The sequence below is a fragment of the Brassica rapa genome, chromosome A06, assembly GCF_000309985.2.
Source record: "Brassica rapa cultivar Chiifu-401-42 chromosome A06, CAAS_Brap_v3.01, whole genome shotgun sequence".
Classification (NCBI taxonomy): domain Eukaryota; kingdom Viridiplantae; phylum Streptophyta; class Magnoliopsida; order Brassicales; family Brassicaceae; genus Brassica; species Brassica rapa.
Window position 1 is genome coordinate 11,416,795 of NC_024800.2, and position 19,283 is coordinate 11,436,077.

The 19,283-nt window shown below is 31.7% G+C and overlaps 1 protein-coding gene, 1 long non-coding RNA gene and 1 pseudogene across 5 annotated transcripts; 2 read left to right on the forward strand and 1 right to left on the reverse strand.

The window, feature by feature from the left end:
* Window positions 1-1,534: 1,534 nt before the first annotated feature.
* On the reverse strand, window positions 1,535-7,467 carry LOC103873270. Of its 4 annotated transcripts, XR_004448170.1 has the most exons (5): window positions 7,298-7,467; window positions 6,670-7,109; window positions 6,397-6,505; window positions 2,921-6,294; window positions 1,535-2,822 (listed from the first exon to the last, which is right to left on the reverse strand). It is a non-coding gene; the product is annotated as an uncharacterized LOC103873270 (long non-coding RNA). The 4 variants fall into 4 exon arrangements; XR_633902.3 differs by having other exon boundaries at window positions 2,077-6,294; XR_001958955.2 differs by having other exon boundaries at window positions 2,077-6,294; window positions 6,397-6,583.
* Window positions 7,468-8,493: 1,026 nt separating this feature from the next.
* Window positions 8,494-16,454, forward strand: LOC103873373. The gene is given in 4 exon segments (XM_033273453.1): window positions 8,494-8,588; window positions 9,572-9,744; window positions 15,240-15,482; window positions 15,485-16,454. Coding segments are annotated over 4 exon segments (837 nt in total). The 3' UTR covers window positions 15,811-16,454.
* A 216-nt stretch (window positions 16,455-16,670) lies between these two features.
* Window positions 16,671-19,175, forward strand: LOC117125786 (annotated as a pseudogene).
* The last annotated feature ends 108 nt before the right edge of the window (window positions 19,176-19,283 follow it).

Sequence of the window (19,283 nt, forward strand, 5' to 3'; positions counted from 1 at the left end):
TTTGTAATAGTTTTCGAATGGTGTCGTGATTTTGTATTTAGTCATTTGATGATGTTGCGATTTGTTTAAAATGAAGAAGTTGTTATTAGAACAGTCGCAACACTTTTGAAAGTCACATATTTAGTTACCATTAGGAATTCTATAATGTATGTGAGGAAATATTATTTATTGAGAAAATGCGATGTGTGTATATTTCTTGTGTAGACGAATAATTTTAGTACTATTTGATTAAATATAAGAACTTGTTGAGTGGGGTTCATATGAACTTTTTTAGCATGTCTTCTTAAATTAAAATTGTAGAAAGTGTCTATATTCACCTGTTCTTTTAGCTTACAACTTTATATCTTGAATATTTGCACCATTTTAAGTGATTTTGATGGGAGATCCCGGAAGTTATAGAGGAAAAAATTGGATGTTGAGAGTTTTGCTTACCGTGGTGGTATGTTTGACCAATTAGATTTAGCTACTGATCCCAAAACTTTTATATGAGAAGATTTGTTATGTTCTCTATGTTTATTTTTTTTATAATATTCAAAAATAAAAGATTCAAAATTTTGCTATGTTCTTTATGTCTGGCAATTAGATTATATATCTTAAACAAAAGCATTAAGAACACTTGATCAGCCACTAAATCCAAGTATGCATTACGTAATAAGTCTTCCCATTTCCGTAAGAAAGATATCAAAATAATTACGCATCAAGCCAAAGAGTGCAATTCTGGAAAACGCTCTTGGCTAACCAACTCCAGATTCGATTCCACAAATGAAAATAGTATGCAAAGATGAAATCGAAGGAAAATATATTAATGTCATAATTGAACAATTGAGATGTTTTGCGGAGAAGCTCTAACGAAGATTTAGCTTTCCGTTTTTTCTCTCTCTGTCACGTTCTTCGATGGATCCATCAATGTCACAACCGCACCGTGTGTACTTACTGAGACCAGTGTCTCAGTTTCTCTCTGACACACCGAAAGAAATATCGAAGCTACCTTCTCTCAGTTTCTAGCTTGCTCCATCTCGAGAATACCTATCAATATGCCGGTAGAATATTCGTGTCGACTATCTTGGCTTTAGTGTCTAGGTTACTTGTACGGTTTGAGATTATTTTTCAATCTTGATCAACGTTGAAGCATCTTAACCAATGCAGCATCTATATTAGATGTAATCGCGTTTCCATGATAAATAGATCGTACAATGCTGCCATTGCATTTTTTTTTCATCCCTTTTGGGGACCCGTTTTCGGGAAGATCCAGTTTGGAAAGTAACGCACTACCTATGATGATCTTGTTCTCATCAGTTAACAAAGAGTCTCACTGCTGTGTTTTCTCTTGATTCCATGGTTCTAGCTCTAAGGACTTGAGTTATGACTCTTGGTACATTACTTTTTATTTCTAACTAAACATAAGAATTGTTTAGCAAAAGACAAAATTGGCTTTACACTTTTTAATACATTTAGGGTATCCCTCATTTTTAGCTAACTTCAACAATCAAAGCTTTAAAAGAGCAACGGTAAAATATGTTTAGCATTGTAGTTGGATTTTCAGCAGAACTTTATAATTATTTTTATAATTTATGTATTATTAAGTTATATCTGTAATATTTTTTTGGTTGTTTTATATCATTTTTTGTTAATTTTTCTATGTTTGAGTTTTATGACCAGAAAATAAAATTTAAATTCCATGAAATGTACAGAAACATAGATTTTGTTTTGTTCTTATAAGAAATTTCTATCTGTTTTTGAAATTTATGTATTTTGCATTTTATTACTTGAATTCTGTAAAAAAATGTTATATTTAACATATTGATGTCAATAAATTTATTTAATTGAAAATGAATCAATTATAAAAGATAATTTATGAAGTATTTGACCTTTTTAAACATTTTGTTAAAAAAAGATAGATTAATACAAATGTCAAACCTAAATTGATGATGTGCTCATGTTGTATGAAAAGGTATAACTTTCATATAAATACCAATAATGCATAATACATAGTTTTGAAAGAGAAGATATTATTTCCTATCGAAAGTATAATATTGTGAACGTAAACGGCTATTATTGTTGTTGTTACTAACCAAATAGAAACAATATATAATAATAAAAGAAAAATTACAAATATACGACAATTTTCAAAGACTATGGTACAAAGGTTCTATTTTCCTTCTTTTAAAAGTTGAGGGACTTGATACCACAAATAAAGACAAAGAGCAGTATCCATCCTATGTGGACAGCAGCTACAACTTGTAAGAAGTCATGTTCGAACACGAACCCATCTTTCAGCAAACTTTTAACGCTCATGTCTCCAACGCAATTGATCTGCACTACTGAATCTTTGTTTCCTACCTGAGATGTGATGATACAAACGGGAGATTATACAATAGGTACGGTGCGTAAAAACACCAACTCGTGATTAAAAATTCAAAGAATGGATCTATCCTACAACATACCAACATGGCTGGGGAACCAAGAAATAAAAATAAAACAAAACAAAAGAGAGAAAGTAACCTCTCCAATCTTCTTCTTCATCGTATCCTCAAGTTTGGCGGGTGTGACGTGTGAATATTCTTCAAAGAAATCAAGAACGATTCTCTCGATATCTTGAACCGAATACTTCAAGTAGTTCTCAGGGTCTCTTCCACTCTCTATATGACCCCTGAAACTTCCAAGAAACGATTTATCTGAGACCTAAACCAAGATGCAGATTTACCTGTATAAGAACAGTTGCGAGGATACCTAAACTCCACAAGTTCATTGTAAGGGTGCCACAGATTGTCATTAATAGCCTTGATTACAAAAAGTTCAGCTTCTAGCTCTCCAAGCTTGACCTGAAAAGGGAAACGAAAGAAATCAAGTATAGGGATGACGAAATGGGAAGCAATGACTGTCCAACAAATTAAAAACAAAAGCAAGCATATGGGTTTACCTCAACATCATCCAAACATATCTTTCATGCCACCTCTCCCCATTTTTTATCTGCATAAAAAAATCAAAGTTCAAAGACAAACTTCAAACAGAAACAGATTACAATGGACAATCATATAGCTGGTAGAGAGATGATCACAGACAGAGGGAGAGCCTCCAAGAATCTGATGACACACACTTCGGCGGTGGAGACGCAATTCGACGGTTGAGTCAAATCGATAGAGGAGAGTCGTTCATATTGCTCTGAGTCACATCAAAACCGCTTATGGAATATATTGAACCCGCGTTGATAAGATGATTGTACACAGTGGCTTGAATGAGGGCTGACTGCAATACATAAACAAAAGGAGTGAAAATCAACAAAAAAAATTGAATTCAAAAGCATCTCCCATAAGCGAATTCAGAGGATTGTGTCAGAGAATGCTAACTTTTTATGGCCGCAGATAGACCGCCTTGGAGAAGATACATTTAGTGTGAGGATCACTGCTCCAGCTGCAAGTAGCAAAGGCAACGACAAATACTTCGGACTGAAAATCACAGAAGAAAGAATAAGAACAAATGCAGTAGACAATGAAGATATATATAAGTAACTAGAATCGGCCCGCCCTACGGGCGAGATATATTTTACTCGTGATTTAGATTATTATTTTTTTGTATGATTTTGTGGTTTGCGTTTTATGTGTGCATTTCAAAAGATGTGTATGATAATGATATTTGTCTTTTAGAAAATTTCGGGTGAAGAAGAATTACATGATAAAATATAGTATTTTTCTTGTATACTATAGTTGTTTGTCAAAATAATAATAATAGTTTCTATATTAAGGAGATGTGGCATTAATATGCAGTAGGGGCTCCAAATGGTCTTCATGTTATTTTTTTTAACAAAAATTTGATCACATATTCGGTGCGTTAATTGTAGTTCGTAATATTTTAGGTTCGGAAAGATTGGAGTGTGGTAACTTTTTGTGTATGTTATAAGAGTAATTATATTTTACGTTGAAATCATAGTCTTTCGACATGCTATTGGAGTGGAGTGGTGATTATTTGGAGTTGCATTTCTTATTAAAAGTATAGTGTTAATTGAATGCGAAGAAGGTAGTAAAGCAAAGCTAATCAAAATAAGAAAACATTGAAACCAGAAAATATAAGAACTGAGTAGTGGTTAATGAGTGTAGTTACTTGTTACTCACCGTAAAACCAACTCCAAGAACTTTTCCATTTGTTTATACTAATAACAATCACTGCATTGATTTTACAGATTATTGGGATGACACTTTCTTGGTGGCATAATAAAGATCATATTAGTTTCATAACAATTCTTTTTCAATATAGAAATGTCGCGTATTGAACATTTGGTTAGTATTGATATATACTATTTTATTAATTTAAGTTGTTGTTTGTTTGTAAGTAATTTTTGTTTTGAATTTTTGCTTCTATGGCATCATCATCTGAATTGTCACTTTTGAATAACTTGTATCTAACAACTAATGTATATGACTCTTTTTGAAGTTCTCGTCAGCCGTAAGGCCTTTGCATAATTTCCAGAAAGGACATCTCAACTTTGGTGAGAAATTAGCAATCCAAACATTAGCCATCCAATTGGATTGAAAATAGGTGTTCCGGGTTGGAATATTGTTCCTAGTGTTCATCGGTCTTATTTCTTAAGTTTAATGTTGGGTGATATTCAGTTTTGTTAAAATTAGCTGCTATTATTTGTTAGGAACAAATATCAACATCTCTGAACCGTTTTTTGCTTGGTCTTGACTCTTAAGTATATGATTTCAGATTCTGAGGGGCGCGGGGGGGGGGGAGAGATTGAAAATGTTTTTTTTTGTTTATTAGGGATCAGTTACCAAGATGTTTTTGTCAAGATTTGGAGACCAATTGGTTTCTTTGAAGAGATCGAAGTTCCATTCGAATTAAATTAAATATTTTTTGTTCTATAAACAGAGAGGACTTTTTTTTTTAAAAAAAACAACTAACACTTTCTTAAAAAACATGAAATATGGGTGGCAGAGATTTTAATCATATTTATAGAGTAAGCTATGTATTTATTATGCACATATCTGTATATTTTTAATTAGTCAAAGATTGTTGTAAAGAAAAATTCATTTTAATAATTTTTTTAATTTTATTTATGTAGGCTAGAAAATTATTTACAACCAAATAAATGGGAATATAATCTCTTATATGATTTCAACAACATGACATAGAATCTAGGTTTTGACATATCAACACTTACCAGTTACCACCAATTAACATCGTAATTTTCTGTTATTTACTTGATTTATTTACTTTTATATAAATTTTGATTTTCATAATAAAATATGAGCATGTATGGGTTATCAGCGGTAAGATTCGTTTATGACTAAAATAAAAGTTGTTTTCGACATCTTCAAGACATTTCTATATTTATATCTATAATAATATTTAGAGATATATATATATGCTTTAGCCCAATTGTATTAATTATCTTCTAAAAGAACTATTTTTTCTTCTATAAACATAATATGTTTTCGTACTTTATGATGAAATGTTATTTTACATAAAAGAATTAAAGTAAATTTAAATTTTATTGTTTCTTTTAAAATATAGTAAAATACGTTAGAAATTGTTTTATGTTAACCAATTGATGATTATCTATGTCAGATACTCAGACAGTAGAACTTTGTAGCATAAGTGGAATTCAAAAAAAGTAAATGACAGTATTTGTTTTTATGAAAACTATTAAAAATATGATGGCAAAAAATAACGATCGCTAGGGAATCAATTGATGAAATAGAAACCTTCGCTTTGGGTATCATTGTAACATATAAACACATTTTACATATTTTTAAAACTATCAAATAGGTATAGTAAAATAATAGTTGTAAATGAACTCATAAAAATGTATAAGAATGAATGAACTCAGACAAATGTATATGTCAACAGAGCAATTACGATTACGTACACTTGGCATCAAATAAGAGTCATAAGAAATAAACACCAAAAAACGAAACACAGATACTAAAGCCCTTTCCCAGAAAAAAACGAAAAAAAAAGAAGAAAAAAAAGAAGAGAAACACAGATAACATTTCAAGTTCTTCACCGTTCTCGGAGCAATAGTTGGCTTTATGCCTTCTTCCACCTGGTGTCATCATCATTATTGTAATTAAAGCTATAACTCCATTTATTATGTGAATCAGTATCATCAATCCCATTAACCGTAGAAGCTCTTCGTGGTTTCATAAGCTACTTGTCGGGTCCCTTGTGAAGTTAGTTATAACAGCTTCAGACCACACATAATGCCATAGTACGATTGTAGCAAACACATTCACAGTACCTTATGTTTTAGCAGGCTTGTTTTCCTCTGCCAATTGCAACACAAAAATATCTCTGTAGAATTAAAATCCATGTCATTGTCGTACGGGATAACTAAAAGTCTGAAGACAAATATCTCTGTTTTAAAGGAGATGGAAATACTTAAATATGATGTACCTGATGTGTGCGTGAGAAATCCTAAGAAGTGGCAATGATTCAAAGTACATGCCAAGAAGGAGTCACATGTGCTCTTGTTTCTCTTGTCCTAGAGTTGACCATGTTGTAACTACAAAGAAAGATTCAACGTAGGGATAGGGTTAATGCTTTCTGCAATCTCAACAAAACTGGTCTTCTCTCTGAGAACCTAATAGAAACGGGGCGTCGAGTTAATAGAAATAATTAGTCTAGTTTTGGTGTAAAATATAAGAGCATAAGTTAAGAAAAATATACCTTCTCATCCACCAAAGCAATATAAACAGCCATGAGATCACCACCCTTATTCACATTATTTGCTTCCCAAAAATGCAGAGATCATCAGAGGACTGGGAAGTTGTTGTTAATGATGGTGTTATAGACGACGTTTGGACTCAACGCACTTGTTTAACGTCTCCGGATTTCTTTCGCCGGTATGTGGAGACCAAAGGATAAGACACGACTGCTCAGTTACACCAGGATATGTAACACCATATTCTGTCAAACCATTCCTCTTCCCGACCTCCATAAACATGGCCTCTCTCCTAATCTCTCCCTCAACCACCATCTCAAACTCCCTGAGTCCACTCTCTCCTAGCTCGATCCCACTACGGTGGTCTTAAAACAGTCACCGTCTCCTCCCTAACTGCCGGGAAGAAACCAATCTTCTTCGCTAGCCCATGAGCTTTCACTCCAACCTGCTCGCAGAAACACGTCCATAGATACGTTAAAGCCGGAGAGCTCAAATCCAAAACAATGAGGGCAGTAACAACGGAAAGTGAAGACTGAAATGATGAATTGTACGATACAAACTCAACTATTTATAGTTGCAGATTCATTGTCTTGAAGAAGAAGAGATGCACTGAATGAGTTAATATTAACTTACATTCACGCACACCGTTTCAGAAATTGTGAAGAAAGCTCAGGCGTCACTGTGGCCGCCGAACGCAGAGGAGAGAAGAACACACGTGTCTCGCGCTATCAGATTAGGGTTTCACACACGGGCTTCTGGACCTTACAAAACATCTGAAATGAAGCCCAATAATATTAAACAACACATAACAATTAAAAAGCCCAGCCGATTTCCAAGTAATGAAGTGTTGCGTTTTAGTCTGCGGGACAGGTGTCAACAGTACATAACTCGAATTAGTGAGCTGGAATCCTAGGTGGACACCCTCAGAGAGATTCAAACTCTTTTTTATATATAAAGATGCTGTATGACTTTAGGGACTCTAAGTCCGAGATGAAAAATGCAAGGAAAGGACGATTTTAAATGGAAATGAAAACAAAAATGTAGCTAATATCCATAAGAATTAATAACATTTGGACATTGCCAAAAGCGAACAGAGATATCTTTTTAGATATATCACGCATATATCAAAGTGCATTCAGACATAAGAAAAAGAACAAAACAGCCTTCTTCTAACCTATTGATTACACATTTTCTTACTCAGTATGTTCATAAATATCACTACAGAAACCATTTTCAAGCAGGAATATCTGAAAGACCGACTAAAACCATTGTTTTGGACACATAGCTTTCGTGACTACAACATTTAATGGTAAACTTTAAAATATGGTTAATCGCATATCGGATCATAGACATCAACTGCTGCTCAAGCAAGACAGTAGAGAGCCATGAAACTGAAAATTACAGGTATAAGAGAGCACCACATTATGTTGTTTATTGCTCACTGAATCAGTTCTGTGTTAAATCAAAAACTAACAGCAGTGCACTGTCTAGGGATGCCTTAGCCTAAGCATCATTCTAGAGAAACTCCGAAATCAACAAAGATACCACCTTTAACTTTAAAGCTAAGATTTTGATTACCTTCTTGACGGAGGCAGACCAAGAAAGCGTAAGCCCCAAGAACACAATGAAGAAAAACGGTCCCCACGGATCCCAATCCCTAAACGCCTTCCCAAGATCCTCTCTATTTGGATTCGGAAACACCACCAGCTTCAGATTACTCACGATAATCGACATATCCCTCTTCACCGTATCCCACACCGGCTCCGTCAACATGTTCGGCGGAGACCCAAACCCGCTCCCGCTCCCACCGATGGTTCTCAACCTTCGAAATGCCGAAGTTACCTGCCGGCGGAAGCGACAGAGGGGCTGGAACGGGCGGCACTTTCTGGGAGGTGGAGGAGGAAGACGCCGGAAGCGAAGGGAGGTTGGATTGGACAAAAGGAGAGTAGGATGAGACGGGTATTGAGGGACGGATCGGGCTCGTTATTACAGTGAATTAGATAGAGGAAGAAGGAGTTTTTTTTTGGGTGAGCATCAGTATTAGGGTTCGCGTAAGCTTCTTCTGAAAACATAACGCAAGGTTTCAAAATAAAGCCCAAGACACGAAGTTAAGCCCAAGACAAAACCTGTTTAAATGAAACGACGCGGATCGAAGTTGTGTACACGCGTCGCGTCTATAACAAAAGACTTTCCACGTGGACACTGCGGGAGGGACTCGAACAATTTTTTATATAATTAGATTAGGTGCATACACAAAACATTGTGTTGCATATTTAACAATATTTTAAGACACTGATGTCCCTATCTATACAATCTTCATTCTATAACCTAAAAGATTTGTAATCGCTGCATAAGATTTTATTTAGATTTTCATATCCTCCACTGAATCCTCTTGTGAGACATAGTGAATCTTATTTTTTAGTTACACATAACTTTTTTCCTTATAAGACTTCGTTTGAAATTCGAAATCATCTTTCATCAATTAATTATCCTTCTTCCTTCATTCTAACTTTTATTCTCTTTGACCGGTGTACCCTTTTTCCTGAGTAATTTTTGCGTAGAAAATGGATCATGGAATAGAGGTTACCCCTTCTTGTACCATACCTGAGAGGATCTTTAGCTCTTTCCATTGAATAAGGTAACATCTGTTCAACCCAATATTAATTATATTGTTAGGGTCATATTCTATATAGAGGTTTTCTAAAAATATGCATTGCAAAACTTATTATTTTCACTTGTATAATAGATCTCTCTTTTACGGTTATAGAAAAAAAGCCACCCTGCTTTTATTCCGGAGAAGCATGTATTAAAAACAATATGGGACATCGATTTATAACAGTGAAACATTTCAGATGTTGTCTTTTGTTTCTAATCTTTTTAGTGATTCAATGTGATCATTTTCTGCAGGAGATTTCTCAGAACAGCTCTTGCTTATGATATGCAGAAACCAAGTCACAAAATGGAGTTTCTAGTGAATTATCTAATGGAACTGACGTTAATAGATAATGAGTTCTTGAAGTTCTTTCTCCAGTCATTGCTGCTTCTGTTGTTTTCTTTGCTAAGTGGAACTGAACCATTAAGTAGAAACATGTATATTTTTATTTTTGGGATGGAAATGTTGTTGTGATATACCCAATATAGAACAATTGAATATGATTAAGTTAATTGAATCACTTTGATATATATGCTCAATCTGAAGGCTTTTTCCATCTCTACAATAACTTTATCAGATAAACATAGTTTTTCTTATATAGTTAGTATCATACTAAAATCGCATGTTATCTCTTCATTCCAATTCTAGCATTTTGTTTCTTAATGAAAAATAAACTCAAACCACAGATAAATATCATCATCATTAAATTTGCTATCAGTTATCTATTATATTAAAATAGAAGTCACAACTTCTATTCATGTGTGATTTTTCATTTTGGACCATCTACTAGAAAGTTATCATATTTAATCTATCTATCAATGTTAATATTATTTTCATATTATCTCGTCATCTATACATTCATCTATCATTAATTAGGTCGACGTCTATACAAGAATATAACTAATTAACGTCTCACAAGTTTTACTCTTTAACAAAATAATCTAATATCAACTTCCTAAATTCTATGACTTTTAATGAATATCATCAAGTGAAGGTCAATTCTTCTTAATAAACTTTTGTAACTCAGATTACAGCCAATCATCTTTCCATGTCTTCGCATCCAGTTCGAAATCGATGGGTATGATAATCTTCAGTGGAGAGATTATCCAAGAATTTTTTTGTCACTCCGGTGGCTGTTTATCCAGCCCAGGAAAGCAAATACCAATAAACACTGATTGAAATAGAGGATCTATTTGCCATTGCATTATTTTGATTGCTAGCCTTAAACTTCTGTTAATAATCTTATTATTTAATGAACTGAACACAATAAGCATTTGGAGAAGATGAACATGGAGCACTGTTTACGTAAAAATTACAATCCCATAAGCCTAAATCATGCATAATAACATAAGATATTATTTTGGAAATAATTTAGTGTTCTACCAAGAATATTGTAGGTAATATCTTCAATATAACTAATTTGTTAAGTTGATAAACCAAGAATATAGTGATCATGCCATTAAGAAGATAAACTCAACAATATTGTTAAACTAAAATCTTGAAGAGATAAATTGTTTCTTACCATTATGGTTCAAAGAAAATCTAAAACCAAAATATATTGTTTCTTACATTTTCGACTTACCTTCAAGGCTACGTTTTTCTAAAATGAAAATTCAGTCGATATATACTCATCTTTAATTACTTTCTATAAAGTTCTTAAAACTGTGGTTCAAGGAAAATCTGTTTAACTTTAAATTTCATTGTTACCTAAATTTTCGACTTAACTTGAAAGCTACTAATCCTTTTACAAAAAAAAAAAAAATACTTTAAAACTATGATTAACGTCGCCGAACTGTCAACTATAAATATAGACCTTGCGTTTCATTCTCTTCAACATCACAAATTCAAGGCAAAAAATGTTTAACAATAAAAGTCTAACTCTACTTAACAAAGTTAAGCCTTATAAAGATGGCTGGTGTATTCAAGATAAGTTATTTCATTCATGGAAGAAAAAAATACCAGTTATGGTGGGGATTCTCTGGAATTTATCTTGATAGATGAAACTGTAAGTTAAATTAGAGTTTTAGATAGATTAGGTATCTATGCATGGTGTTAAAATCCAATGTTCTTGCAAAATACACTACATGCAATATGTTCAACGCAATTTCCCCTTAGGAGAATGGCGACACAAAAATAAAACGTTCTGATCATCAGTCCGATGATAACTTCATAAATTAACAAAAGTTTTATCTAAGATCAATAATACATATCATCAAACAAATACATTTTACAAACAATTATAACATAAGAAAAATTATAATTTTGAAATATAAAAAGTGAAAAACACACCCACGCGATTGCATGGGTCAGGATTTAGTTTTAGTTATTTTATTAACTTCACTCAATAATACAAATGTTATCAGCCTATGTCATTTCAAAAAAACGATACCCGAAAGGAATAACCAGTACCTATATGGATAGTCAATGTTCATGCCTAACTGATTTTATAAACTAATAGAAAATGACTCTTTCAATGTGTGTGGCTAAATTAAATGAAATATAAAGAGTTTTTTATTTAGTAAAATAAATATATGGAGTGAAAAATTTAGTAACAATAAATGTAATACATTTTAATTTATTTTGATTTAAGTTATTATTTTATACACAAAAACATGTCTTTGAATTATATTTTTAGCTACGTAATTTTCCATCGATTGATACTAAAATAATTTTTTTTTTTAGTAAAACACACTAAACCAAACGTTTAACCATATGAAAAACCTAGTTATTTTACATTTTTGATTTTATAATTAGCACAATGCTAATGTTGAAAACTAATAAATAAATTATTATTGATGTGATATATTGTTAAGGTAATATAATTAATGAAATTGTTAAACTGAGTGAAATATGGAAAGACAATTAATGTAATTATATTAATGAAATTATCAAAAAGGACACTATACTTCTTTTTTCTTATACTGCTATCCATGTTTACAAACAATTCTCATTTATACTGATATTTATATTTTCAAAAAGTTCCGAAAAATACTTAAATTTAATAATATAGATATATTAAATGTTAGCAAGTTACTTTTCTATAGATGTTATAATTATATTTTTTTTACACACAAATCTTTCACTCCTTGTTTTATAAAAGATTTCATCTCTTTGGCACCCTTCTGCGGCATCATGAAGCATACGCAAAGACAATTTGGACTTATATTTTATCCTCATGACTAAATACACAAATATTTGGATCAGTTACTTTGTTACCAACAATTCTATATATATGAAATTAAATAATTCTAATTTTATAGATTTTGTGTTGTTTTTAGTTGTGTTCAGCTAAAAGTTTCTTAATCATTATATAATAAGATGCAGATAAAGTAAAATAGTGGTAATTTTTGGGGTTTAGTGTGTATCCACATCAGTTCTTGGTTCGATTTTCCATGAAAAATAAATGATCAATTGTTAGTCAGTTTGGGTTTGGATTTCGGTCCAAGTAGTTTACTTGGTAGATGTAACAAATGATTGATCCATCCTTGGCATTAGTCGGAAGATATTCCAAACGCGAATCAGACAGTGTTGTACCATTTTGAGTTAGTCAATTCTATAGTACTAAAAACATTTTTAATGATGAGTTTCTTTCTGTTAGTACCTTTAACAATATTATATTAGTATTTTAAATTAATTTAATTTTTAGTAAAATTTAAATTATTAAAAAATAAAGCTGCCACCCAAAAAGGACATGTGTCTAGATAGTCTCTCCATGATTTTTGAACCATTCTTGGCATAGAGACGATTCTCTAACATTTGACTACCTTTCTCCTATTTTTAATTATTTAATGATTTTATTTGAGTGAGAGACTGTGTTCTAAGTGTGTTTTTTACGGAATGCACCGGATCGGCCGATATGGCATATTAAAAAAAAGAAGTGATTAACGAATCACACGTTTAAAGGATTCTGCTAATTGTTTTTTTCTTGAAATAGAGAATCCACTTAGGCCTTTAGTGATAATTGTGGTCCGTGAAACAGAAAGGGACGGGATATAAAGTGTCACCATTCACTTTAATTTTTTTTGTGTTTTCTGAATTTAAAATAATAAAAAAATAAGATAACACATCATGTGATGTTGTCGGGTAGTAAACGCACCTTATCCGCCCAGTACCATACTTTGCGTGAAAAATGAGTGGTTTGTGTGGTTTGTGACATTTTAAATTATTTTTCTTATTTTTAAATACAACAAAGAATAAAAAAAAATCTAGTCTATAACTAGACGAAGTACATTATCAGTTTACACACACTTAACTTCAATTATCACACTTCCTACACAATCTCGCATTCTTTCTTTCTGAAAAAAACGTTCTTTTTTGTTTTCAAACAAGAACAAGGTATGTTTTTTTTTTCTATCTGAAAAATATTAGTTTGTAATTTGTATTATGTAAGCTATTAAAAGCATATAAATTATTAAGTGAAACTATTAAAGGTACCTAAACTAATTAAAGTATGTAAGTAAGTTAACTCTTTCTACTTAAAAATATTTGTTACATATTAATGTAACCATGAAAAATATTATGTTGTTAATTATAAGCTGCAAAAAATAAAGTTGAATAATGATTAAGTGTTTGAATAATGTTTTAAAATAATTTTTTTGTTTGAGGATCCCTTTTGAAAACGGAATAAATATATATGTTACTATTTAGTTAACTGAAATTTTTGTGAACGTACGTAAAATATTTTTGTCATAAATTAGTTAGTTAACTGAAATAATAAAAGTACGTAAACTAATAAAGCTTCGTAAGTTAGTTAAGTGAAATTTTATTTCTGTATATAAATTATTTGTTATATATTAATGTAATTAATTTTACATCAACCAAAATAAGTTAAAGAGTTAATCATAAGCTGCATGTAATGAAATTGAAGATTAGTATGTATTTGAAATATGTTTTAAATAAAAAAATTGTTATGTTTGAGATTTAAAAAATATATTTGTGTTGCAAACTTAAAAAATATATGTTTTGATTATTTTAATTATATATACATTATATTTTTTTCTTTTTTTTTATTAAAAATATGATTAACTATGAAACTCTAATATATTAATAATATTTGCATCATTTTTAAAATCCAGATATGTCAGAAATACGTCATGGAAACATAAATCCTTTGGGACAAAGAATTTCAAATGTTCATACTGAAACTTCTTCACGAGTAAGAAATCTGATTTTATATTCATTGAATCTATTTTAATTACATATTATTAGAAAAAATTATAAATATTTTTTTTTAATTCGTAGAACGCGTCGAGACTTAAGTGGACTTATGAACAAGAAAAAACATTGATTGAGTTGTATGATCAAGAAATTTCTATGAACAATTATACTCTTAAAGATCATGTGGTTCTTGCTAGAGAGCATATGGTTGACAATTTCAACCGTGCATTTAATTTGAATATAAATTATGCATTTTTCAAAAACAAATTTGATGATTTCAAAAAAGCATATAAGAAGTGGAAGTTTTTAATGACTTCTACTCGAATAACGGTTGATCCGGAAACGTCAATGATTTATGCATCATATGAATAGTGGGAGGCCCGTGAATCGGTAATAATATTTATGGTTGTATTAACTAAAATAATATAACAAATATAACCAACACATTTATGATTCTTATATATGTTATATTTTTATTAGGAATGCAAAATAACAAGATCTTTTAAGAGACAACCACCGCCGTTTTGGGATGTGATGGTTCGATGTTTTGTGCTACACAATGTTTATTCGCAACCTCAACAGTCGTCACGCCAACGAGGACAACACATATTGACTTAAGGAATAGAGGAAGATGACTTATTTGATTTTTCAGAAAATGATGGTGATGACATACCTCAACATAATGTTCCTCAAACCCATGAAATGAAGAAATATATCGTGTTAACCTCAATGCCGATACACTTCCTTCACATGAATATACTTAAGATTCAACTTGGCTTCCTTCTCGAAGAGGTGAGGAACGTACAAGATTTGGAGGTCGTTCAGAAAGAACTGGAGGACGTGGCAGTACTTCTCAAACGTCTGCTAGAAACTCAGGAACTAATGTTGGAAGTACTTCAAGAGGTCATCAAAGAAGACAATCATTCGAGACTACAATACAAGACACCATTAATGGATATAAAGAATTTCAACGACAAAGTCTATAACAGCTATGCTCAAGTGCTTTTGATAAGATGATTATGATGACTTCAAAAAAGCAAAACAAATATTTCTTGCTTTGGAACTTCCCAAATTCACTAAATTTTACTGGGCTTGCATTAACTCACTTAAAGAACTGGTTTTTTGGCAAAAGTATTTCATTAATATAACTGGAAGCAATGACGAAAATATATTGCAACTAGTGGAAGGTATGACTGGTGTATCACGAAATAATGAAGATGTGCCAAAACAATTGGGCTCTAGACAGTTATTTGGGAGTCCACATTCTGGAGGTTTATCATCTCGTAGTCCATTTTTAGTGGGTAATAGTTCTAGAGAAAACAATTTTCAAAACTAGAGTGCACCACCGACTGCACAGCAATGGGGTACATCTCCAAATGTGCAACACTAGGGAACACCACCAAATGTTAAATATTGGGGGGACACCACCAAACGCTCAACCATGGGGTGTACCTCCAAATGGTCCAAGTTGGAACACACCTCCAAATGCTCAACAATGGAGAGCGCCACCATATCCTCAACAATGAAACATTCCACAAAATTTTCATCATGGTCAGCAACCATCAAATTTTCATCAAGCCGCTTCTTCTGGAACAACACCAACAAATGTTCACTACAGATTTACAGCTGGAAATCAAGGTGGAAGTCCGCTGAATATTCATCGAAATTATTCAGAAGGTGCAAGTATAGATTCTTCACCAAAGGTTCACCAATCACCATCAACTAGCATCAGTTTGACTAATTATTTTGAAACAGGAAGCACATCACAAAGACCGAGACGTGGAAGTATATTCAATATTTAGAGAACTATAGAAGAACCTAATGAAGTGAATCAAAGTGGTTCAGGAGACGAAGAGTAGCGATCTGATTGTCATATTTTAATATTGTGATATAATATTATTGTTTTTGTTGTGTGTTAATAGGTTTTCATGTGTTGTAAAATACTTTTATATTATTTTCGTATGTTAATGGATTGTCATATTCTAATGTTCTAAAATATATATATATATATATTATTCTGGTGTGTTAATGCATTATTACTATTTTTATATATCTAATAAAACAAATTTTATGTTTATATTTGCATGCATTTTGAATTTGTCAATTGCGATCAAAAACATCCAGACACTATCTTACGAAGAGAGAATTGAGTTGTGGAATTTAGAAAATGAGCAATTTGAGGAGTTAATAATTCAACCAACTTTGAGTTATTATGATCAATATTTTCATAGATCACCTTCCTGGACAGACGGAGGTTTAGGGTGGAGAAATATGTGGTCTCGACTTCAAGAAGATGATGCTGCTTGTCTTCAACTCCTACGAATGTCACTACCATGTTTTCGAACACTATGTAACATGCTACAAACGAATTATGGTCTTAAACCAACTTCAAATGTAAGCATTGAAGAAAGTTCAAAGAGATGTTGGGTTGAGATTTGGACGAAATCAAGAGACTGTGAAAAGAAAATTTAAAGAAGTTCTTAAAGCGACGAAATTACTTGCATGCGATTATATCAGAACTCCAACATGACAAGAACTATACCGAATTCCTTAAAAACTTCAAGTACATCCAAACTATTATCCATTTTTTAGTGGATTTGTTGGAGCTATGGATGAGACTCATGTTTGCGTAAAAGTACCACTAGAATTACAAGGAATGTACTGGAATCGGCACAATAATGCATCGTTGAATATTATGGCAATTTGTGTTCTGAATATGCTATTCACATATATATATAGAATGGAGCACCGGGATCTTATCATGATACAGCCGTTCTCACAATGGCACAAGAAAGCGATCCTGAATTTCCTTTGCCTCCAATGGAAAAGTATTATGTCGTTGACTCGAGTTATCCAAACATGCAAGGATTTTTGGATCCATATAAGTCATCACGAAACAACGTTGTCAAATATCATATGTCACAGTTCAACTATGGTCCTGCTCCAAGGAATAAAGAAGAATTATTTAATCGATATCATGCGTCTCTACGTTCAGTTATCGAGAGAACTTTTGGAGTTTGGAAGAAAAAATGAAGGATTCTTTGTGATTTTCCAAGATATAGTATCAACATAAAGAAGAGAGTGGTCATTGTTACAATATGATTGCATAATTTTATTAAGATTTTAAATTTTTCAGATGCAGATTTTGCTGAAGTTATTGCAGAAACAGGAGGATTCAACACACAAGCAGAGACTGATTTTCATACCGATTTAGATGATGTGGAAACAATTGAAGTGACAGATGAAGTACATATGACGCAAATAATAGACAATATTGCAAATATGCTATGGAAAATCAATAAAATAAACTTATTTTCTGATTGTAATTTACTTGTACTTTATAAAAAATGTAAAATAATTTTTTGTCAAATAGAATTTTATATTATATATTCAGTCCTGTTTAGTTTATAAACATCATTCAAGTATTTTTCCGCACATTTTATTATTTTGGTCACCATTCACATATATCTCAAACTGCTTACTTTAGACGAACCGCATTTATCGTGCCGTATGCGTTTTTCTAACACCAACCGCATATAAACCGCACCTCACTATCTAATCCGCTTGTCCCGCACTGCTCAGTTCGATGTTACCATTCAGAGCCTTATTTGTCCAAAAAAAAGAGAATCCACTTATTTATGATTTGATCATATATGATTTGATTTGTTTGTTACTAACTCAGTGGGTAAAAAAATCCACATTATGGTTATGAATGGAGACATTTAATTTGCGGATTTCACTGTGGATTTCGAAACATTATTGAAAAACGCTTTAATGTCACCAATCACACAATTGCTTCTTTTTCTTGCGGTTTCCAAAAATATTAACAAAAACGCACACGACTTTCGGTGTCTCACAGATATATAGGGTTAATATGAATTCCGGGAAAGCAATAAAAATGTTGTGGTTTCTCAAAAAACGCACAGATTTATATATCTATATTATTTCGACTGCAAATATATCTATATATCTATACTATTCTATGTACATCCTTGTAACTTGTAAGCAAACTAAATACACCTATATAAAGCATTTATGTGCAAACTAAATGCACCTATATAAGCATTTATGTGTCTAGGTTCTTCATGTATTTATCTCTCAAATATGTTAACCTTAGTCTATACATTTTAAATAATAACAATTCAATTATAATATCAGATTACCTAAAATGAAAATAAAATTCTTAGAAAATAGTTTATATTGTACAACAATTTATACTGTACATTTAACATTAAGAAATTAATATTTATTTTACAAAGTTGTAGTCATGTTTTTATATAGGCAGCAATCATTGTTCGTCAAGATATATAATTTTTTTTATATAAAAACTTTAATATTCTTATGAGTATATATAAGGATTTAAAATTTGATATACATAGGATTTTTATTTGTTATTTAACACTTTGTTTACAATATCTTTTAATTTGTATTTATATTTTAAAAACAGTAGTTAAATTTATATTAATATATCTATATATATACAAATTTTTATTTTAGATTAATTTTAATATTTAAAAATTATAAATATGAAAATATTATGACAGCATTTTTTTGTCAAAACCGTACTATTTTTTATACCAAATTTGCAGTTGTCCCGCTAACTGTAACGATTGCACCGTATCGCACTTAAATTCTGGACCGCTTATATTATTAAAACTGCCGTTATCATATGGAGCCTGTAGGAAAGAATATAGAAGAAACATTTAGGTTGTGATTGGTGACCTGTGATATGCGGATTTCAAAGCGGTTTTGGGAAATACGCACTTCATCTACCATTCACATTTTTGTGATGGAAAAGCGTTTTTTTTT